Source organism: Labrus bergylta, chromosome 10 (assembly GCF_963930695.1).
Source record: "Labrus bergylta chromosome 10, fLabBer1.1, whole genome shotgun sequence".
Classification (NCBI taxonomy): Eukaryota; Metazoa; Chordata; class Actinopteri; order Labriformes; family Labridae; genus Labrus; species Labrus bergylta.
The window spans coordinates 26,991,166-27,015,734 of NC_089204.1; the positions used below are offsets into that span (position 1 = coordinate 26,991,166).

The 24,569-nt window shown below is 41.1% G+C and overlaps 1 protein-coding gene across 8 annotated transcripts in view; it reads left to right on the forward strand.

The window, feature by feature from the left end:
- The window catches only part of LOC109983217 (collagen alpha-1(XIX) chain), a 134,092-nt gene that overhangs the window by 83,274 nt on the left and 26,249 nt on the right, over positions 1-24,569 (forward strand). For 7 of the 8 annotated variants that reach the window (XM_065959366.1, XM_065959368.1, XM_065959367.1 and 4 more), the window contains 16 exons: positions 5,094-5,147; positions 5,222-5,266; positions 7,792-7,824; positions 12,227-12,262; positions 12,387-12,431; positions 13,985-14,020; positions 14,358-14,402; positions 15,380-15,424; positions 15,900-15,953; positions 17,628-17,708; positions 19,431-19,472; positions 20,287-20,364; positions 20,759-20,794; positions 20,972-21,025; positions 21,263-21,316; positions 22,039-22,080. In XM_065959366.1, coding sequence (XP_065815438.1) covers positions 5,094-5,147; positions 5,222-5,266; positions 7,792-7,824; positions 12,227-12,262; positions 12,387-12,431; positions 13,985-14,020; positions 14,358-14,402; positions 15,380-15,424; positions 15,900-15,953; positions 17,628-17,708; positions 19,431-19,472; positions 20,287-20,364; positions 20,759-20,794; positions 20,972-21,025; positions 21,263-21,316; positions 22,039-22,080 — 780 coding nt within the window. The remainder of the gene's footprint in view (positions 1-5,093; positions 5,148-5,221; positions 5,267-7,791; positions 7,825-12,226; positions 12,263-12,386; positions 12,432-13,984; positions 14,021-14,357; positions 14,403-15,379; positions 15,425-15,899; positions 15,954-17,627; positions 17,709-19,430; positions 19,473-20,286; positions 20,365-20,758; positions 20,795-20,971; positions 21,026-21,262; positions 21,317-22,038; positions 22,081-24,569) is intronic. The other variant, XM_029277128.2, reaches the window with a different exon arrangement.

Here is a 24,569-nt window from a genome sequence, read left to right on the forward strand (position 1 = left end):
TTTACTGAGTTTGACCAAATCTGGAGGTAGTCCTGCCTACATTCATGTTTGTATCGATGGCTTATGCAAAAGCTTAATATGAAAAAAGCAAGATGGCGACCTTACACCTAGACATGTTGACAGCCTACTCAACATTTAATCCACTCTAAGATACTCACACTCGGGTTTTTCTGAATGAGGACAACGAGAACTTAGAAATGAAAATAATGACCTTGCTTTCTATATCACTTATTATAAAATTGTGCAGTTCTTTATCCATTAAAAAAAACTGCAAAAAAGAGGAGAATTATTTGAAAAAGACAACATGAGAGTTAGCATTTCAATTATTTCAGGTGCAACTTAAATTGTGGATTTAATGCAATACAATGAAAAGAGTTGAAATGTAAAAGGTATAAAGAAGTATCAAGTAAAGCTTTAAACATTTGCGAATCAAAGCAGCTTTGTTCCAATATGTTTTCTGGAGTGATTTTAAAATTGGAGAATGATTTAGCACACCTGATCTACTGAGATAGGGAACCCCCAAAGTCTTGGGGACAAAACACCAGATATAAATGCAGAGGATAGTTTGAATTGTTTCCTATGTATGAATGTGTAAACAAGCTCTATTGTCCTGAAAAGCAAACCAAAACAAGTCCAACATGTGTGATAAGATCCCTGTCCTTGAAGGATATTCGAGCCTGTATTCTCTCTCGTCTGAAATGACACCTTTTCATTCGTTTGTAGTCTCATCTACTGTGAAAGCTAAATAGCTGTTCCCACCCTGCACCTCCTGCAGGGCAGCACAGCGTGACTCAGTGCTCACACTCTAAACAGACAGATGGCCATTACGTACAGTGCTTTCGCAAAGAAAAAAAAAAAAAAGAAGGTCTGCAATCATTTTCATGAAGCCCAGGGGTGCTTTAGCTCACCAGAGGCACACGAGATATGCAGCGCTAAAAACGCTCAGTTGGGCTCACTACCAAGCCTCCAACTGTCTCTGATGCTACCTGCTTCCTTCAAAAGAAAAAAAACCCAACCTTCCCTTCCCCCTGCTGCCCCAACTCACCCACCCACCACAAAGCCTCCAGTGGCCCACTTGTGATCATGCAGAGAGTGAAAGCTATTGTGTAGTGGACAACCTCTCGCCCGCAGCTGTTCATTTGATGTATAGGTGCGTCACTCGCTCGGGGGGTGTCAGCTCAGACCGCAGAATTCCTCCTCCTGCTCCCTCTGCCCAGAGGAAAGAGAGGTGTCAGCTGGCCAACCTTGAAAAAGAAAGTTGTCTGTTTTGAGGACACACTTATAATAACTCCAAACAAATGGGCTAGCAGGATGCATAGCATAGGTTGAGACACAAGGGATCCTCGTTTCTCCTGGATGAATGATGATACAGTTTTACTATGTCCTTGTAAGAAAAGCAGAAGAATGAAATCACAATCATTGATTAAGTTTTCATGACTTTTTCTCTAATTGGCAGTTGCAGCTGGATAATCTCACTCGAATCAGTTTTATATCCTAAAAATGAAGCCAAAGCTTTGCACGGCAGAAAGGAAATAGCTCAAAAGATTGCATGCTCAGCATTTTTTTTTTTTTTTGCAATCGCTACTTTGCTTTCTCGGGTCTTTTGTAAAATAAATGACTGCTTTTTGAAGGAAATTATATAAAGGTAATTTCATTGAACAGTTACAAATGCACAGCCTGCAGGAGAGCACACGGCTAACCATTTGAGATTAGATTAAAGGTAGCATTATGATTTAAGAATATGATTAAAGCATTCGTTTTAAGACCACTGACGCATGCTGATCTCACTTAGAGATATGGTGCTTCGGGAACATTGTTTGAAATTCTCCTAATGCTTGCATTAAATGTGCATGCCAGCCGTGCCCTCGCCCATGAATCAGTCATGCCCTTACATTACTGGTACATCTCTGCTTTTCATTATGAATTCATGCTCACTGTGGATGACAAGAAAACTCTCTTGCCCCCAAGTGAATCACTTCACATTTTAACAAAATGAAGCAAGTAAAGTTATGCATGTTGAGGAATTTACACAATTCAAGATAAGTGAGGAAAGCTACAACAACTCAGAGAGGAATGAACACAAACGGTTTCTACAAGCATTTCAAATTGAGCAGCGTCGGGGACTCTTCCTTCTTCTCAGTGGGCCATCCTTGTGCATCTTTTAGCTCGGACAAAACACATGCAAGTTAGTCTAAACTGCAGCTTGTGCAGCATCTGTGTGAGCCGACCCCCTCCCCCCTTCCCCCTTCACTCACTCACTCAGCCGAGTGTGAATGTTTTAAAGTGAAAAAGAAGGTCTGTGCTGGGAAGACAGTATTCTCATGAATCACATCTCCATAGCTGTATCTCCCACTGACAGTCCCCACACAGGCTCTGACAGAACGCCACTGATATTGATGGAGAGACGTTGAGGGATGCAGACGGGCTTAATTGCAGTTTGATGACTCGAGGTGCCTCAAAGTCAACATCACCCACAGGCTTCCGCAGGCGGACCAGCTCCCCTGTCCTATACACGCTGCGCTTTCTCACTGTGTAGATTCAGAGATAGTCTGGATAAATACCGGCTGCGCTGCAGTTAATCTCATTTGAAAGGTTTATTAACTTGTTACATACCCCTCTGACAATAAATGGACGTTGAAAGATCTTCCATGGAGATCTAACAACGGTAATGACAGACATTTTTTTGACAAGTCAAGAGACAGAGTATAGTGCGGAGGATTTTTACAATAAGTGACATCCTGCACCAATGTTGACTTTCCATCACATGTCATTTACATTGAATGCATGTTGACACTCAGTGCTAACTGCTTAATCAATGGGAAACCTGGTAAGGCTTGAGCTGCATACATGACACACAACGTTTATGGTATCAATCAGTATTTTCAAGTCTACCTTGGAAGAGAATCAAATATTTTTTTGAGTCATGATCCACTTTGGAGTGAAATATTTTTAAAAAGCAGGATATGCTTTAATCCGGGCCATCCAGTTGGGCCTCATTGCAGCCCGATCTGATGTTGATATTTGCGTTGTGGCTAGTGATGCATGGCGCCCGATCACGGCCCAATCGGCTGCCCCCGACAAGGAAAACCAAGATAGAGACAAAAGTATTTCATAAACCAATGGGAAAGGTCATGTTGAATACATCCGCTTTCCTTACAAAGTCTACAGCGACTGGTTTTCCCAATGAACAGAAGATTATTTATATCGACATGTTCAATTGAAACAGCTTCATTAATCCAACTGGGAGCAACTGGTTTGGGATTAATTAAGTTGGATATCATAAATTCACAGCTAACAACCCTTAAATAACACAGAGTGGGTTTCCTCTTCAATGCGTACATTCAAGAGATTCCCATATGGTCACTTTTATCTTGCTACGGACAAAATGTTGTTCACCAGGCTTCAAAAGAAAGGGTTCCCAAGCCAATGGGTGACTCCAAAGTGACCACGTTCACTCCTTTTAACATTTCACCGATGGAACTAATTGACCAAAATGCATCTCATGCAACCCTTAAGCTCTCTGATGATAGTTTATCTTTTTTATATATCTGTACACATTATCTGCAACTAATGGACACAACAGTCAAACGAGTCGTCTCTCAACTTCAACTTCTTTCCTGTATCCCAAGTAAAGTGGGACTGTTCACAATGATCAGGACATCAGTTATCCATATATCCTCTGGCTACACCTCAAGCTTGGAAATGTTGGCCGTCCCTCCCAGTCACATAATCGTTGTCAGATGATAGCCGACGGGGTTCCGGGACTCCAATTAGGCAGAAAATTTACAGAAACTGTATTGTTTAGGCCTCAAAACGGAGGCATGAAAGCAATTTTTATTTTGTTAGTGAGATTACGGTTAGTGATATCATGAGACCACATATGGTTGTAAAAGCTGTACAGAATTAAATTAACACTCAAAGTCAATTTTGCCACAAGTCCGTCCTCCCCGCCTCAAATATTAATAAGACAATCCATCTGTTCATACATGGCAGAAGTCTTCCGACTTAATAACAGCTCGTAATTTGGATGGGGAAACAGTCGCTATATCTTGTTAAATGAATGGCTTCACAGCGGCTGTTGTCATTAGTGTGTTGAGAGGAAACGGGGGAGGGGCTGAAGCTGAATGGCAATTGTTGTCTGTAGGAGTCTAGGTTGTGCAAACACGCTGCAACCATTCTCAGATGTCTCTCTTCTCTCAGATTACTAAAGTCTCTTAACTATTGTATTTATTTATCGTCCGTTCTTTGTTGTTTGCTGATTGCGGGCTGTATGTATGCATGTGTTCTGCTGCTGACTGCAAGACAAATTGCCCTCTCGCAGGGACAATAAAGACAACCTTGAACCTTAAACAGATGCTCCATAATATCTCAGCACAGAGAATCTTTAAAGCCCTTTACAAGTCCTCACATGTCAGACTTGAACAACAATAATCTCTGATGAACAATATTTAATCTCTCTCTGTCTCTGTTGTTGTTGAGAGTGTCACAACAGGGGAACTGGAGATGTGAGACCATGCCATGACTCCCAACAAAAGATGAATTTGGATTTTTCTTTTTCAGAACAAATGCACGGTGGCAAAAGTGCTGGCTGGAAATGACAGCGTGAGAAATACATATAATATGATGACTCGCCTCTGTGTGTCTTTAAAAAACTAGAATCACCATCACAAATCTTTTTATTTTGCATTCAGAGTGTGTTTTGAAACGAGGTGGAAGTACATTTGCTTTACAGCTCTGTTTACTTAGAGTATTCTCCTCATAACTGACAGGTAGAAATCCCATTAAAAAAAACCCTCTTAGGAGAGCTCAGCAGCAGTCATCAAGTGCCATCTATTGGCAGCCAGGGGAATGATTCTAACATGTAAAAGTGCTGCAATGCAACAGGGGCTTGATTTTTCATTTGACTCTTATCACCACAGTGTCGTCGTGCTTCTTTTCCCCCCTGACATAATTACTTGTCTTGCTAATATGACACAGTATAGTGCTTCTGATTGTTATTCGCAGCGTCTGCCGTTGCCTAATTTTCACTTTTTTTGTTGCCTTCCTTTGCTGCCAGTCACTGCCAATGTTTTCTGCTCTGTTCACACTGACAGGGGGAGAATGGCGAGTCCGGAGTCCCAGTGGAAAAGGGGGAGAAAGGAGACCCTGTGAGTATTATCCCGCGGTGACATTTACAGTGCTGACATGTTACAGAGTCATTAACCAAGGCCTCCTCCCACAGGGTCAGTCAGGTGCTGAGGGGGGCAACGGGACGAAAGGAGAAAAAGTGAGTCGATGTCGAGTGTCAATACATGATGATTCCCTTTGTTTGTCCTTACTGAAAACCCTTCCTGTGTGTGTAGGTGCGTTAGGAAGGGGGGGGGGGGGGGGTGTGGATTGAAAAGAGGGGGGTTTAAGATAGAGGTGGAGGTGGTGGAGGTTAGGTAGTTCAAGCAATATAATTGGTATGATACACCAGAATCCAAAGCGTAAACCTTTTAAGGCAGTTATGTTACCTTCCACTGATTTCTCTGAAACCTTCAGTCTGCACATAACCCAAAAACTTTTTTCCCCCCCTTCAGTTTTCTCCTTATGGCTGTTATTTATTAACCTCTGCATGTCTAAAAATCTGTCACTTATCAGAAAAGAAATATCTATAAAAATGTAATTTCAGCAAAAATCTTTCTGCAAATTGGCCAATGTGCCCGGGAAATACAGATAATTTGTTTGTGCAAAAGAGTGCAAACAGTTCTTTTTCATGCCTCTGTGCCAGCGAAGGCAGTAGCCTGAAGCGTTATGTTTATAGGGTCAGACATCCATCCCCTTCCCCTGTCATGGGAGCATAATCTCAGTAAACACCTTGAGGACATCTCCTTAGATTTGCTATAAATGTCCCTTTGGATGAAAGCAGGAAGTGATTAGAAAGTTGTGGTCAAATGTCAAAGTTTTTGGCCATAGCTCAATAAGTCGTATGCTAATGAAAGACCCAATTTGGAATAAATGTTTAATAAGATGAAATAATGAAGCCGTGACATTTATTACCAAGAAGGTCAAGGTCAAATTCACTTTAACATAATCCTGTTTTGAATAAAAAACCTTCCCTGCAGTTTTTCTGTTTCTTGTGAATATTAGATTTTAGGAAAGACTTATGAAAACAGCTTCACTTTTTTTTACAGATATCCTCTGGGAAGTTTTCATTTTTTTCATTCTATGAAACATTATTTTTTTAGGAATAGCTTGTCGAGATTAAATATCTCTTTTTCAGTTGTGTCCTGGTTGAGATAGATTGCAGCACAGTTCACCAAGCAGTACAAAAGGTGCATGACTTTAAAGAAGCAATATGTAACTCTGACACCTAGTGTATAAAATAGGTACTGCAGTCCAAAATCAAAACATTGGAGAGAGCTGTCTCTCCCCGCCCCCTCCTACCTAGAGTCAGGTTGCCATGTTGCAGACTCTGAAGCGTCAGTGTTTATCCAGCTCTGCATGGATCTGTAAAACTTTCTGCGTTCTAACCTCTCTCCATTTTTCAAAAGCATCTCCAATATTGATCCTAGTTTGAGCACGTTTCTGCTCGTGGAGCTTATTAGAAACATGCAGAGGCTTTTTAGGTCGGGTACAATCACTTCTATCTGAACCACTTCTCTTGCCCGCTTCCATCGCTGCAACACCTCCTGGTTTGCCGTTTGCCTGGCAAACCAGGAGGTGCCCAAAAATCGCTGAACGAAAACAGAGCATTCAGGAGCAGAATCTAAAGTTAGAAGGAGGACATACTGGCTGCTGCATTGTTGTCATAGAAGCCAGCACTTCAACATAGCATGTGTCTAATGATAAAGTAAGGTCATTTTAGGATTTAATTTGGTGGATTTCTGACACAGTGCAACTTTAAGACATGTTTAAACCTGCAAATATTAAGCACAAAAACAAATACATCAGGCAGAACATCTAAACAAAGGTTAAACTTCATCGATGAACACAAAACAACTCATGATAGAAATTTTCAAAATAATTCTCTCCATATATTAAAGAGGTCTATCCAGACATGGATTCAGAACCTCAGACAGCCTACTGTAGGTTTTTAATTGGCTGACCCATTATCATCCCTTTGCAGCCTGCTTCAAAGCATGGCTGGAAACGTTCACCTCTTGATGACCTAAAATGTTCAGAAGGATCATAGGAGTAAAAGAAAAAAAGCTCAGGGATTATTAGTTACAACATGCATTTTCTTATGTCCTTGTAGGTGCTTATGAATCTGAAAACACGCAGATATTTTACCTTTGTCAATTTAAAATACACAAACTGATTGCTTTTACATTTTGAATGGAAGACCGGAGGCTCCCGAATGCAAATCACCAAACTCAAGAACCTTCTACAGATCCCCTGAGCACCCAGTGCACGCAATACAAAGATATATCAGCTCATATATACACAGAAGATATGTATGGCCACATCCTCCATGATCCACTTGAAGTGCACACCACCACACTCTGCTTTTTAACAAGAATTCTTTAATGTTTTCTTTCCACTCATCTCACGGCTCTTCTTGCATCTTTTGAGTTGGACTATATTTCCTCTGAAGTCTGGTGGTGTTATTGCCTCCTTTATTGTTGCTGCAGTCCTATTGATGTCGCTGTTCGAGGTCAGCTGTGGCAACTCGCTTTCACAAGTAGTTTCTAAAGTACATTTCTGTTCTGTATATGTCTTTTTTTTAATTTCATTTCCTCTCTTTTCTTTCTGTCGGTGTCGTTTTGTCTCTCTGTCAATCAGTGTGCAGCGATTTATATTTTGCTTCTGTTGTGTGTTTTTTTTCAGGGGGATGTTGGCCCTCCTGGTCCTCCTGGTCCTGTAAGTAACATACTAAAACCTACTTTATTGTCTGTTTATTTTCTATTTTCTATGTTCCCAAAAGGGACACAGAACAATGCTGCATGAGTAACAACCACAGAAACTGTTGGAGCATCAACATCTCAAGAATAACAAACCTGCACTCCTTATTCAGCTTGAAGCAGCATGAAAACAGTTTAAAAAATACAGGAAATACAGTTTTAATCCTATAGTTTGTCCATCACGGTGTCTTAACAGTTCTATTGTTGAAGATGTTGCAGCACCAGTAGCAGAGCGTCACATCTGAGCAGGCGGTCGTTTTGCACTTGGGATGTGCTCAGTTAGCTGACCTAGGATTAACCGTCGTCACTCTCACTAGTCGTCACCTGAATGACTAGTTAGTTAATCTAGTTATTAATATATTATTAATTCAGGCCTGCAATGATGCCGTTGTATGTAGGCTGAGTCAGAAAAATAACAACTCGACCGGTGTGACGCTACATTCAGCCGTGCATGTGGACGTCAACCTGCAAGGCTATCAACACTGTTAGCAAACCAGTTTAACATTGTTGTCCAGCAGACACTGTGAACCTGAGTTTAACCATATCAAATAAATTCTGCTCAGCCTTTACTGTTGGCTGTTTTCTTAACTTCAGACTCAGTCGACTAGCATGAATTTAAATTAGCATTTAATCACTAGGGAATCGCTAGGACGTTGGTTTGCATTGGATGGTGTTGACAGTATATTATAAAGTTTAATATCCCTTTAAAAGAACACACAGCAAACAGTAATAAAGGTTCAGGTGCACAACTGCAAAAAGACAACAAGTAAACAGAAAAGTCAACAAACTCAATGTCCTTTAAAGTTTTTATTATCTTGGTAGAGCAGCAGCGTACGGATCAACAACAGACGTGTTTCAAAGCAAAGCCGACGAAGGCTCTGTTTTCTTGCTTTCAGGGATCCTCCTAGAAGAGTTCTGCTTTCAGTCCAGCTCAAACATTCAATATATCAGCCTTCAAATCAGTACCTCTCCCCTCCAGTTGTGGTATAAGTCTCATTCTTTATTATGCAATAACAGTCCGGCACTAAACATCAGTCCATTTTCTGCCTATGAATAAACAAAAAATGTAAAAATGGGGTACAGGAAAAACTCATCAGCCTTGTTTTGTTCCCCTTTTCTGCCATTCTTCCTACATGCTGGCGTGTCTTCTTAAAACCAATTTCCATTCAGTGACAAGCCTGCAGCTCTGTTCTATCTTTAGATTTGTAGTTTTCATTTAACCCCCCCCCCCTTGTTTTCTGTACTGACATTGGATCAGTGTTGATAAAGGGCAAACACATGGGCAGCCTTTTCAAGGCACTTGAGATAAGTTGTGTTGAATTTCTCTGAATCTCAGATGATATCATAATGGTATTAAAAGGAATAATGTTTGGCAGCAAGCGCCTTTTAAAAAATATAAAAGAGATTTATGTGTTAAACTGTTTCTTAAACACTGAGAGATGTCCGCTGTGATTTCCAGCACAGTTATTATCAAATTAACAAATTTCTTAACCCCTAACCATAAGTAATAATTAAATGTGAGGTCAGGGAAGCAGAATATGACCTGTTTATGAAGTACATGATCAGGCTTTATAGATCAGTTTTGTTGTGAGACACCACGTCTGCTTTAAGAGGAGAGGTTGATAAAAACAGAGAAACCCTGACGTCACGCTGGCTGTCTGATGCACGCTGAAGGTGACACCGAGTGGGCGGCGCACGGGTGATTGAACTCATTTCTCAGACGTTTTTCTAAAGTCTGTGACAAATCAGTTAAAGATCTGCGAGGGGGCAGTAATGACTCCGGAGACATGCTGCAACTGTGAGTCAAAGAAAGACACTTAATGTATACGCAGGGTCGAATGACAGCGTGGCGTTTGAGCCCACGTTTCCCAAAGTGAGGGTGTTGACATTAAGAAGACTCAACTGTCTGTCGAACAGTTCATTGTTGTTCTCCTACTCATTTGTCTTCAATGTGGATGGAAATATTTGTTGCAATGTGCATCTAAAGAGCTGTGGAGGCTCAGTTACAGAGCTAAACTGAGGTAAATTATGCTGATGATGTAGTTCAAACATTAGAATCAAATTATTTTTTTAAGCCAAAATCAAGTTCTCAATCATCCATATATCAGATCAGAATCAAAATCTTCTGTCAAATTTTTGATTTAGTAAATATTAGATAAAACAAGCAGGAAGATGTACAGGAGCTGATTGCGTGAGCTAAAAGGAACTGTGACTTTTTGATCCAGTAGATGTCGCCCTTGAGCACCAGCATGAAACCAAAACAAACTGCTGATTGGTGACACCTCCGCTATTCTGAAGCCTCCGCTCTCCTCCAGCGACACACCTCCAACCCCCTCTCCACTCGCGTTCACAAGAAGGAGTTATGAATTAAAACGCACCATAATTAAGCACCATAAGGCCCAAACAGAATTGTCCTTTGCTCGAGCTGCAATCACCTGTGGCCTGCATTGTTGTGTTAGCATGCTAATGTTAGCACACCTTAGTTAACTCATAACTTCATATTGCACATCAGTTGACACTTAATGTGACATCCAAATAAGCAGTGAGGATGTTATTCTTCTTTTCTCTAGGCCTCGACTAAAACAGAGTTATACACAAGGTCGTCCCGTCCATGTAAACACGGCTCTGACAACAACACAGCCGGCGGGACTCAGGCTTCTCACTCATTGTAGACAGTCAGGACTCAGAGATATACTTGATGTCTGCTGTTTTACTGTTGCACATTCTGCCTAAAACCCAAGAAGATGATGCATGACCCACTGTACTTTATTTTAAATAATTTGTGTATTTTCCTAAATTCCAGACATAAAGAAACATCGTGTCAGAGCTAAAACACCCAGTTGTGTTCATTGTTGTGTGGAGAGTGTATAGGCGATGTATACTATACAGCACAAAGCAGAGGGAGACACATTAGTCATTTGATAAATGAGGCTGTTTGAATATTTAGCACCAGTCTCTGTCTGTGCTCTATGCTTTCCTGTGGCAGATAATTTTGGCAGTTAAGCATTGATTTCCCTTACACAGCAGAAGCGAGGGCTCAGATCATTACCCTCTCTTCATAAACCTTCTTGTGCCTCTGTTTATTAGTGAAGGGGAGGAGCGGTCGGCTCACAGGCATGCACGGCCATCACTTTCCTCACTGCCTTTAAAGTGGCAAAACAGTCTTTTTTTTATTTTAGCTCTGAGGCGTTCCTGTTTTTTTTTTTTTTTTAATGGTTCCAGTTTTGCTTTAAAAGCGACTTTTATCATCTATTAAACTCGATCTGTTTTTTCAAGTTATGTTGGCTTAGAGGCTCTTTGCAGTATTTCACCACTCTTGAGGAAATCTAGTCTTGTTGATGTCACGGAGATGTTGTGAAGAGAAAATGAACAGGGACAGAAGAAGATGCAATACCTCAGTGAAGGTTACTTTAACAACTGCTGCAAAGGATGGAGCTTCAGGTCACATTTTTTCATACTGTAAAATTTGAAATCACAATAACTCTTGGTTTGCATCAAGCAGTCTTGAAAATTAAGCAAAATTGGGAAGTGCAAAATGCTGCAGTTCGTCGAGTGTCCACTAGGGGGTGGCTCCAGGAACAGCAGGAGTCACAAACACACCACAAAAGAGCAGGTTAAAGACCTTACTCATTGTTAAAGAAAAATGGAATACAGGGGGGCTGGGATAAGATGCAGAAGCAGGGTGAATTTCTCCTTTGTATTCCTCTCGTTCCTGTTGTCCACACTCCCTCGCCGCCGAGGTGGAGGTCGGAGCAGGCCGTGCATGAATGAGGACGGCGGTGGTTGTGGGGACGACACAGTCTGATGGTGGTGTCTGGGCGTCAGGGAAGTCGGGTTGTAGTTGTGCCAGATCACCTCACTTTCAGGTTGAAGTATTTACTAGAATGCAAATGATTTCTTTCTGGATGTTAGATGGACAATAAAAGCAGGTGTAAACAGTCATCATATTAAAGGAGCAATCTGTAAGATATCAACTGAATAAAATCCTTAAACAACCTTTCTCCCTTTTAGAGGAAGTCCATGTTAGCTCCTTGGTCTTGACCTTTTCCCTCCTATTTTTTTTTTAATACTGTCGTTCAAGGTTTTGCTGCACAGTGTCCACAAGTCTATGAACTTTATTGTAGATATAAAAAAAAATACTGACACTATATAAATAGAGATTTATTCCCTTTCTGAAACCAGGTGCTTGTTGGGTTCAAATATTTTTGAATCAATGCTTTTAAATTCTTTACTGCCTTTAAAAAACAAATCAGCGGCTCAGAAGACTTTTGATTGTGATGTTTTTTTCTAGCAGTAATTGTGAGATCAGTGGAGACTGATAACAGGGAACACTGTGTCTCTTTTGTTTTTATCACTTTTAGGTGATGACAGCTCACGGATTGAGACTCTCTGGAACTGTAAGCAGCTTTTCTTAATTATAACAAATGTTTAAGTATTTTTCTTCTGTGGCTCCTCTTCAAACTGTACCCCAGGTACACTTTAGTCAGATATTGAAGTGGTCTGATTTATCTTGAGTTTGAGGATGAAATGAAAGAGGGGATCCGAAGTGGAGAAAAGGGAGATCAGGTAACTATTTCCCCTTATATTATGTCTTATTCAAGACAGTCGAACAACAGGTAGCTGCCACCAAGTTATCTGATTGGACAAGAGAGATCACCGGGAAGCTGCTCTGTGGTAACCACGGGCCGACAGAGAATCAGAGGTTTTGTCTGAAACCACATACTAACGTAGTACCTTCTACATACTCAAACAATACAAACTGCATATCGCATACTAACCCGACCATTAGTATGCAGTTATCTAATTGCAGATGAGACACAGGTGTGTTGGGACAAAAGGCGGGAAACAGAACAATGGTAGGAAGTAAGACTAGATATGTTAGCACTGGATTACAAAATAAAACAGGAAGTGAACACAAAACACATGTATATAAAATGGTACATGTATGGATGGTTGAACTGAATATCACAGTTATTTTATGTGTTAATTGATCCCCCGCCTGCGTTAAGCCTCACCTTTAAGATGTGCGACAGCAATGACGTCATTGTGAGTACCCGGAGAGAGAGAGAGAGCGAGTCGAGAATAGAATAGAATAGAATTACTTTATTGATCCCAAACTGGGAAATTGTGTCGTTACAGCAGCAGGTTATCCAACACACAATATGAGCAAAAAACACAATATTAGCAAATTTAAACATAATGTAATATTAAATACAAAGTAAATAAGCACTAAAAATATCAAAACTAAGAATGTGAATATATACAACCAGGATTTAACTAAGCATTACTAGTCTTAAATATGAAAGATTAAAGAGACCGAGTCGTGTCTGTTTTATTCTGACCTATGCAGTTAGTAGGAAATGAGTGAGTGTGTTATTTCAGACACAACCTAACTCTTTTAAAATGATTGATTAACTTTAAGAAACTCCTCAGGTTTAGCTTTCAAACCCTGCATCCGTTTGAGACCACGGGGTAAAAAAAACAAAGTCTCAATTTCATATTGAAACATCAACCCAAACAGCAGTGACATTGGCCACTTAAAAAAAACAACAGAGGATCACCTGCTGATCAGAGTCCAGTGTCCTCTGTGTGCTCCACAGAGGAGGAGGACAGAATACATCAGAGTCCAATTATTGTTTGGACCTCAGAACAACAGATGTATCTACTTGAGGCAGGCAGCTTTTTTTTTTCAAAGGCCACCGAGGCTGCTATTGACGAGACATCAAACACATCTGAATCAAAAGGAGAAAAGAGATGACATGAATAGAAATAGGAATCACGCAAATGAAAGAAGATTTGTGCATTACGGCCAAAATACTCAGCACACGACCACAACGAGAGGAAGAGGTATAGAGCAAGAAATGTTCTGCATGATATCTCCGAGGGGATTTAGTTTGAAGAAGTTTCACTCTTTGATTTAACTCTTAAGAAACAAACTTTGCAAAGGAAATACTCCCATGTTCTTAACCTTCACACGGTGTACAAGCTTCACTTCTTGAAGGTCCTTGAGGATTTTCTTAAACCTTTATCCAGTCAGAGTAAGAAAATGGGTTACCTGAATATTCTCTGTATGTACGCCTTGAGAAGCAATGAATCTCTATCACCTTTACCTTCTGCAGGGCGAGAGAGGAGCTCAAGGACCGCAAGGCTTAAAGGTAACTTGTTAAAGACTTAGTGCACAACAGGATCGAGCTGTAAGGAGCTACATATTGATTATTAAAGATATTTTACACAGGGAGTTTCTTTCTTTGACGGTAGTTTGTTTTCCTATTTTGGTGTTTTGAAGCTGTAGTCGGACGACCTGACATTTCTGACAGATTCATTCTCTTTGAGTCAGTTGTGAAATATTTGAAACATCAAATATTTACTTCAGGTTTTCGCTCGGTTGTTTGTGTGTTAGAGTTATTGTGAGAAGTAAAAAATCTGATGTTTATTTTCTTGCATTTTCCCCGCTCCCTCCTCCTTTTCTTCTTTCTCACACGGATGTAACAGGGAAGCACGGGCCCGCCAGGTCTGAAGGGAGATCTGGGTCCAGAGGTGAGTCTAGCATTGTTTATCTCATGTCTGCTTTGTTACTTACTTTAGATCGAAAACTGACACGTCTGACACACACTGAGAAAACAACAACAGTGAGACCGAGGCTGCCCAAGTTCAAGTTGTTTATCGAACTAAAAAAAGGGAAAGAACATCAAACTTTGAAGAGTGTGATGTTTTATTTGTCTTAGGCCACATGTGAAGCAGTGAAGCAGTGAAGCGCGGGGCTGTGTGCACGGGAGCTCTTGTATGAAACGTTTTGTCGACAACGGCCGCTGTATGATCGACTCTGCTCCGTTGCTTATATAGTGCTTTTCTAGAAAGATTAAAAGAAAAAAGGCTGAGGCCTGAGTACGCTGGGTGCTGTGCTTTTTCTCCGGGCAGCTGCCTGCTGCTGCAAACACTGTAAAGTTTACAATGTTAAATGCATGAAAAGGCTGAATGAGTTCAACTAAATCATTCTTATGATCTATCCAGAGGTTTCTTTTGCAGATTCTCCATTCATGAAAACATAATAAAATGTTGCTGCTTAGTTTAATGCATTCAGATTTATAAGAAAGCAGCCAGTACTTCTTTTCAATGCCGTTATTATAACATAAGCTCAGTTTCCATGGTGATATGTGGACCTCTCTTTTTTTCATCCATGTTTACAAAGACAGTAATGAGTCAAAACGAAAGGTGCACATATATTTACATGCTATCTAGAAAACAATAAGCAGGTCACATACGTGTGTGTGTGCAGACTTAGAGCTGCACAGACGCGATGACATCATCACAGAGATCTCTGTTGTGATTTTTGTGTTTTATTTAAAAGGCAGCAGGGTCAGCGTCGACACAAGACCGCTGTTTGAAATCCTCTAGAAACGTCTGTGTTTACAGTGTGGCTGGCTGGGCTATAAAATATGAAAGCCCAGAGAGTTCTGTCACAAAATAAAAGGAGAGAATAATCCACAGGATTGTTGTGCTCTGTGTTTTGCCAGGGGAAGCAAGGCCTGCCTGGACTCCCAGGACTCCCAGGAGAGCCAGTAAGTATGTGGGCACTAGACACTGGCTCTTGGTGTCAAGCCTCTACTTGCCTTTTCGATCACCTTGCCATCTCCTCTACTCTCTTACTCAGTCTGCCAGATTTATGGAGAGAGATAAACAGAAAAACGTCAACAGGCAGAGATAGAGAGCAAGCGGGAAGACAAGTCCAGAATTTTTTTACACAGACGATCAGTAATCAAATTTAAGAATTAATTAGAGGAAAGAGGCAAATCTAAGCGCTTTATGCCAGGAATGGAGGCAGAGGCCCAATCTGTTCTCCACACCTGCTTCGGTAATGAGCATCTGTCTTTACTCAAAAGCAGGGAGGGAAAAGAGGCATTTCATAAATCCTGGCTAAGGGAAATTATGTTGGAACACGGCGGCCCGCTGAAGCAGTGAGGAGGAGGAGATAAATGTGTTTTTAGGAGATGAAGGCCCGGTGATAGATGTGTCTCTTTTTACCACTATTTACAGGGCTCGCCGGGGGAGACGGGGTTGCCCGGGAGAGATGGCCTGAGAGGAGAAAAGGTAGGTAAAACTTCAATTCAACTTCTCGCCTCAAAAGAAAAGATGTGACGCTCTGATGTTTTATCACAGGTTGAACATGCTGGACAACTCGTGAAGACGCCTTTCAGAACGCTCGCCCTGCATGCCATCCCCAATCACGCTGCATCTTTGTGTTCTTGCCTTTGATGCCTCCGACTGCTCCGTTGTATATGTACTCACATTTTTCTCTTGCAGCAGGACTTGTTCCAAATGCTGTGCTGAAAAGCAGCAAAGTGTGCAGTTGACATGCATATTTGATGGGGGTTTGTCACTTGTCAGAATAAACGAAGCAGTGCTCAAGTCTCTCCCCCCTCGCCCTCCGGAGTCTCTCTGATACACTCCGGGGCAGAGACATAAAATCTAAAGTGCTCAAACCTCCTACATCAATTCACATTCAATCCTCCTTTGTCATCGCTGCCAGTCTGACGCAAGAGGCCGTCGTGGTTACATTCATGTGCTTGTCTGTGAATAAATATATATAAAGAAGAACAAATAATGTCAGTGAGCTAAATACGAAGCTGGAGCCTGGAGACAACGAGCTTAGCTTAGCATGAAGACTGTGAGCAGGAGGCCTTGCTTTAGCCTAGCATCATCACAGAGGCTTGCTCACATATGAAGTCATTTTGACTTGTTAAAACAACAAATCAAAACTTATGGAGGCACCTGGTAATTTCTTTAAAGGCTTTATATGCGATTTTTCACACAATTAAATGTAATATAAATCAAGTATATCCTCTGAAAATAACTCTGTGAGTCATGACTGTCTACAATGGGTGTAACACCCGAGTCCCACTGTCTGTGATGCTTTCAGAGTTTTCAGAGTCCTATCTTCACTTTGTTTACATCGCCGGGACGGCCGGCTGACTCCTCCCCTCGTGTATAAAAGTTGTTTAATTGAGGGACTAGAGAAAAGAAGAATAACATACTGTACTCACTGCTTAACTGTGTTTCTAGATCACGCTCATTTCAGGTAAATTTACATGCAGTGTGAAGATACCAGCATAATAAAGATCGCTAGCATCAGCATGCTAACACAACAATACAGCGTGAGTTGTTTTGGTTTCATGCTGGTGCTCAAGGGCAACATGTGCTGGATCAAAAAATCGCATATAAAGCCTTTAAAGCACAATATATAACGACTAAAAAAGGGAAGAAATATTTTGCTATCATAGTTTGGTTTCTGCAGCGTTAAACGTACAATATATCACATTTTTACACTTAATCTTAAAGTTGCGGGATGTGTCTGTTGTGGCGGTCATGACAGACATGACATGTTTATCGTTGCCGTGGAAACACTGGATGTTACGTCAAAGACCAAAGAAAGCGGGAACTGCTACTGAAAGCTGCTGTTCTGTTGCTGCATGTGCTGCTGTGATAAAAACGTCATGGAAATGATACTCAGATACGTTAGCTCATCAGTAAACATGTCCTCTTACTCAGGTCGGTTTTCGCTCAGAAGCTTAAAACTGTGTCCTCTACAAACAATGTTAATGTTTCCCTCCATTGATGTGCAATGATCCTCGTAAGCGGTGTGTGCCTCTGCTTTATAATCCAGACTCTCCCCTGTCTGTAAAACAGAACATCCTGTGCATTGAGCCAGTCTGACACTGTGTCGGAAAGAACATGTCTAAAAATGGTCTTTCTGTCCGTCTGCAGGGGGACTCTGGTGGAGTGATGGGACTACAGGGACCTGCAGGTCCTAAGGGGGAGCCAGGAGAGCCAGCAGGTGGATACATGGTGGGTACCTTATCAAGATAAGCCGGTCACTTTCATCTGACCTTGCTGGGATCAGCCCTGGAGTCCCAGGTTGCAAAAGAAGAAACTAGGGAGACAATGCACATTATTCATATATATGTAAATGCAGCTGAGTGGCCCGTAGATCAAACGTTACATATACAGAGACATTAGCCACATGTTTGACTCCCTACTTTAGCCCTTTGATGTATTTCTACCCCACTCTCTCCTCCCAAAAATGTCCAATCAATAAAGGGAAAAAGGCAAGAAAAAAAAAGGCTAGCTTTCATATGTGGTATAAATGCTGATAATGAAAGAACTGCAATTTACAGTATTTTACCGTAGTTAAAAACGACAGAACTGCCATTGTTAAACAGAAGGAAACGCAGGAGAAAATTCAAGACGAGTCAACAAAGCACATCGTGGAGAAACAGCTGGAGCAACTGCAGATGAGTTAAAAGAAACTAGCTCCTCCAGCTGTGAAGCTATAGCATGGCATTATGGCCATTAAGTCATCCACCATTGGATAACCTCAGCCTGGGTAATCACCTATCCTCCCTTTTTTTTTAAAGCGTATAGCTGTCGAAGCACTCTCTTTTATGTGCGTGGCTTTGCATATAGGAATGTTCATTACAGCTCCACCGAAAGACAAAGGCAGCACATGTGCAGCCGAGGCCTCAGTCCTGGTTGACGGCGCTCGCACTTCTCAATCAACGGCAAGTGCTCCACGGCTTTAAGCGATCATGTTTGTTTGTGTGTGTGAGTGCTGAACTGAACATTAAGCCTGACAGCAGAGCTACTCGTCAAGCGACGGCTATACTGTGTTCAGTTGAGCAGAGTAATGGGGGAAAGATTGCATCCAGGCAGAAGTATTTAAACCCCCTTAATGTACTCTAGCACTCTGAAAAGTCGCAGTAGGATTGAATAAGAGGGCTATTCATGTATGTGCGTTTAAGTGTTGAGTGGAGATGTTTACAGCAGCTCAGCGACCTTGAGGTCAACAGATCCTGAGTCTTTATGAACATCCTTTCTGTCTGGTAGAACTGGAGCGAAAAAAAGCACTCTCACCGTTTTAAAGTCTTTGTTATGGTTGACAAAGAAAAGGAAAAAAATCACTAAACAGAACTCAGTGCACGTCTTCTAGGATTCTTTAATGAGTCCGCCTTCTCAAGGCGCTTTATTGATTTTGCTTTTAAATGAATAATTAGAAATTTACTCTTTGTTTCTTTTGACTTGTGGTATTTGCATAGCAATCACCCCGCTACTGTCAGGACCTGATGTAAAAGTGTTGTTTTTGTAGAGTACCAGACTGTGCTCAACGTCTAATGAAACCGGTCCTTTTTTACTTTGAACAGAAAAACAATGGAGGATCACATTGTTTGTCTCAAAAGGTTTTGTGCTTCTCAAACTTTTCTCAGTTTAATTTCGGAGTGAATTATTACGTATCTCCCCGAAACTGAAGAAATGCTGTGTTGGTTCAAATCCAGCCTCGGCACAACTAATTTAAATAGTGCAATGTAGGACTTGTAACCCACTAATACACGCTGAGCACAGAAATCAATGTCTCATCTGAACTGTACTGTAAATAATGCTTACAGCGGCCCCCGATTCCAGTCAAGGTTTTTCTCTCTGCTATGGTGTTATCACTTTGCTGTTGTACCCAGAAACCTTAAAAATGTTGTTTCCAGTATTGAACGTGATATCTACTTCCTGTTGTTCTTTTAGGGTGATGGGTTGTCTCTAAGCAGAGGGTCTCGGGGTCCCAAGGTAAGAAGCACTGTGGAGGTGGAGGACCCTACTAACTATTTTAACTTCTCTTTACAACCTGTAATTATTATCTCATTGATATTTATACAAAATAACCAGTTTGAAAAATATCCTTAAAATAAAGCAGGACTCAAAGAAATAGAGGGGTTCTCTTCAGATTATAGTAGATTTACTACAATGTTTAGGCTATCTGAAAGATCTATATCACGTAGAATGAACCAAGTTCATTGTCTATATTAGCTAATGTTATTGCAATCCTTTCTATGCAGATGACTTTCTTAACTCAGACCAAATCTAATTTAATTTTAAACTGGATTTCTTTATTTGTGACTTAATTAAAGTGGATATTATAACATATTAATACTTTTTGAAGGCCTCCCTTTGGTGAGTTTGTCTAGTTTTCTCTTCAACGATCACACAGATTTGGTTCATGTTGGACATTTGTAAACAGTTATTAATTCCTTCTAAGCTAATGTTTTTAACATGCAGCATGTAAGCGATAGAGGAGAGTTCAAGGTTTTATACGATGTTTAAAGTGAAGGCAGTTAAAGGAAACAATGCACGGATTACCCAGCTAGGCGTCCCAACACATGCATCAAATGAAATAGATAATGAACATGTGCGCGCTGCTGGCCTTGATCAGAGTTGTGTTTCTTCCCCTTGAAGCGACTAAAGAAGAACATAAAGGGAGAGTGAGATCCGGCATGGAGTGAATATTAATGATCAAGCGGTGCGGCTGCTCTCCATGACTTCTGGATTCAGTATCAGTGAAATCCCACCAACCGCTCTCTCTCTTTTTTCATTTTGATGTCAGGGTGAGAGGGGCGTCCCAGGTCTGCCGGGAGACCACGGTGAAAAAGGTGAACCCGGGGAGGGGATCGCCGGCCTGATGGTGAGTACGGCGCCATATGGATCCTAACGTTCATTATTCGGTTCACACCATCACACCTTCAGCATTCTCGTCTTTAGGCAATGAGAGGAAGGCATCCTCTTTGAATTTCAATATCAGTGTTCATTAAATACCCTCTCACATGGAAACTCTGGTCATTACTGCGGGTTGCGAGTGTATTGCGTTCTTCCTTCATCAAACATTCTCTGCAACGCCACTTTGAACCTCACAGATTTTGATTGTGACTCGCTAGTGGGCCTGCGTTCATTTTATTTGAAATGCAGGATTGTTGCAGACAGAGAATCGATAGAGCAAAAGGTGTCTAACACAATTCCTTTATTGGATCCCGGGTGCTAGGGGGCAGATGGTGTTAACTAGATGTGTGATGTGTTCTTAGGGCCCCATGGGACCTTCAGGAATGCCAGGAAGGGAGGTTTGTGGAAATATGCTCTTATTCCATGACACGCAAACATAACTGTCAAATTTATGTTTTTACTGATTTGCAGCTCATTGATGCTTCCCTTTAATTATTAGACACAAATAACATGTTGCAGATTTGTTCAGAGTGGTTATTTTATAGCAGGATTGTAAAAATTTGGATGTTTTTCAGGGCCCACGCGGACCCCCAGGTTTATCTGGCCCTCCTGGAGCTACAGGAAGAGAGGTGAGTGAGATCAGACCTTATTCACTCCCTCATACATCTGCAGATAAATATAAAGCTGGGAGCATAAAAGAATGTCAGCCACCCACTGCAGATGAACAAGAATCATACAGCACAGCTCCTGGACACAAAATCCCCCTCCAGCTGGGAGGGATGTGAGAGCAGAGTCACCACCCGGGCGTCTCTACAGATATCACAGCCAGGAGGATTGTTAACTCTTTTTCTTTGTCTCAATTAAAGGGCTCCCCCGGTAGACCAGGTCCCCCGGGTCCTGCTGGACCCCCAGGTGAACCAGTAAGTAGGAGAATCTAGCGTTTTCATTTCTGTAACAAACGCATCACTGCACCTGTAAAAGCATCACGATTCAAAGTGCTATTTCCAATTTGGGGATAATTAGCAGCCATGTCCTGCTGTGCTCAAACCAACTTCTCTTTCCTGAAAATGTTGCAGATTTTGACAAATTGGCAGCACCCTGTTGTTCGCACATGTGTTTGTGTGTTCCTGGTCGTTTTATTTGTTTCAAATAAAAAGAAGTAGTGTGAGTCACAAACGTCTGCTGCTGCTGCGTCAAAGCCTCACAAATTTTAACCTATTTTTCATCATGTGTTGTAAAGACCGAGGAAACTCGTTTATTGTCCATTTTAAATTTGAAAAAAAAACTATGTGGGCTGCAACTCATAATGTTTTCTTTCTCAACCCGGAGAACAACAACATTTCGGAGATGCGAGCATTCCTGACTCGCGGCGACAAAGTTATTAAACTGTTTCCTCAAGCGTTGCAGACAAAAACTGAAAATGAAGCGCTGAAACAGAAAATGTTTTTAAGAGATGGTTTGTATGAAGTCACGTTCCTTAAAGGCATTTAAGATGGTCTCCTAAATTGATGTGTGTGGCATTTTACAAAAGGCATTTTCGGCAAACAAACCACAGCAGAACATAAGCAATGCATCAGATATTTGTTAGCTTTGAAATGACGACCTTCTTTTTCAAAGATTTAATTTTTTCTCTCTTTGACAGACGGCGCTGCCACTTGTTGGAGACATGGGTGCCCTACTTAAGGTACTTTCGCTTTACAGTGAATGCTTTCTGCAGCTTTTCACGAAGAAAAAACATGTAAAGAAGATGTCTTGGTTAGCATTCAAGATTGATCCACATGGGTTCATTGAAAGGGTACTTTCATTACGAGGCTGCTTTAAGTTCAACAGGATAGTCAAAGCCCCCCTGAGTGCCTCCGTCAGGATTAGAGGGAGACAAACCATGTGCAGAAGATCTCACAATAAATCCAGACTCACTCATTCACCACTGGCATCATGTCTGTTTAAGCCTTTCTATGAAGAAAATTAAATCTTGAAATATCAAACCAGTGCAATGTCAATACTGAGTGTTAATTCCAGAGATTACCGTATCAGGAGATAAACATTGAAATCCTCCGCAGATATCAAACATCCTGCAAGCTACATACATTTGGAGGTGTTGTTGCTATGTGACAGTTTTCTCTCACACGACCGTTTATTTCTTACACCTCCCTTAAAAATAATCTCTAAGATTTTAGTTGAAGTTTATTTCTGTCACTAAAAAGTTGCTTCCTGCTGATCTTAAAAACCTCAGTACGGGGCGCTGGTGGTGTAGTGGTTAGAGCGTGCGTCCCATGGAGGCTTTGGTCCTCCAAGCGGGCGGCCCAGCTTCAAATCCAGCCTGTGGCTTCTTTCCCGCATGTCATTCCCTACTCTCTCTCCCTGATTTCCAACTCTATCCACTGTCCTATCTCTCCAATAAAGGCAGAAAAGCCCAAAAATAAATCTTTAAAAAAATGTTTAAAAACCCTCCATACATAGTTTAGAGGATGACTCCCTTGATATGCATTAATCCTGCATATGTCTGTCTTCAATCAATCAATTCATCTTTATTTCTATAGCACATTTAAAACAACCTTGATTGACCAAAGTGCTGTACAAGCGTAAAGAACACAATGTAAAAACAACAAATATGGAATAAAACACAATAAAAACAGAATAAATAGGATAATCAATAAAAAATCAAATTGAATTAAAAGCCAGAGCGAAGAGGTGAGTTTTTAAGCAAAGATTTGAAGTTTTCGATGGACTGACCAGTTTTTATATTAACAGGTAGACTGTTCCACAGATTTGGAGCAGCCACAGCAAAAGCTCTTAATTTGGCAGCAATCACCTGTCAGAACAGAATATTAAACACAAATACTCTTTGTCCCGACGCTACCAGACCCAATGTCCAGACTTGAAGTGGCAAGCCTTTGGTTCCAAACCAAAGTCCCTGCAGACTGAGCTGCTGCCTATTCACAAGTCTCCTTAAAGGCTTTATATGCTTTATATTTTGATCCAGCAGATGTCGCCCTTGAGCACCAGCATGAAACCAAAACAACTCGCGCTGCATTGTTGTGTTAGCATGCTAATGCTAGCGATCTTTATTATGCTGGTATCTTCACACTGCATGTAAATTTACCTGAAATGAGCGTGATCTAGAAACACAGTTAAGCAGTGAGTACAGTATGTTATTCTTCTTTTCTCTAGTCCCTCAATTAAACAACTTTTATACTCGAGGGGAGGAGTCAGCCGGCCGTCCGGGCGATGTAAACAAAGTGAAGATAGGACTCTGAAAACTCTGAAAACATCACAGACAGTGGGACTCGGGTGTGACACCCATTGTAGACAATCATGACTCACAGAGTTATTTTCAGAGGATATACTTGATTTCTGTTATATTTAAGTGTGAAAGCCTTTAGTACAGACCACCACAGCTGCAACTTCAAACTGTGTTCCAACATGTTCCATATTTATCAAGACTGCTGCCCCTATTTTCTCTAATCAGTGGTACAAACAGCATTCAAGGTCACTTACTTTACCTTATCTGACCTAATGCAGTGTGTTCACAATGAATGAAAGGCTGAATGTAAGGATCAGCCTCAGAAAACAGGTGACCAGGACGCTCCTATAGTGACTGTTGTGTTTTCTCATGTGAAATCTCACAAATCCATGCAAATGACAGATTCATTTTTGTATGTCTTTGACTGAAGGAGATTAGTCACGTTACTTCATGATATTACCCGCAGGACAGCACTTTGCTAAATAAAGTTTTTTTTTTTCCTTCCTGCGTGTCAACTCTGACAAGAAATACAATGCCTCCGATGACTAATCACTAAAATAGATAAAGCCAGATGCCAGCAGTCATATAATTTTCCTTCCACCCTCCCCTTAAATGTCAACTTATTTTAACCATTAAGTGCTCTGTTGGACTCAGCTGCTGCTTAGTGGCACTTTAATTAATACTTCTCACCCCCTTGATGGCACCTACAGACAGCACGGAGCACATTATAGTTTTCTTTTTCATTCTCACCAGTAGCATGCTCGACTTGTTTTGCTTTATTGATAATATTTCCTTGGACTCTTTGGAGATCATTAAAAAAAGGATGTAGAGATTATTTTCCATTTTGTGTTTCAGCCTCTCTGATTTACTGCTTTTTATATATATATATATATATAATGGTGTAATATAGCTGTGTCGGCTCGCCTCCT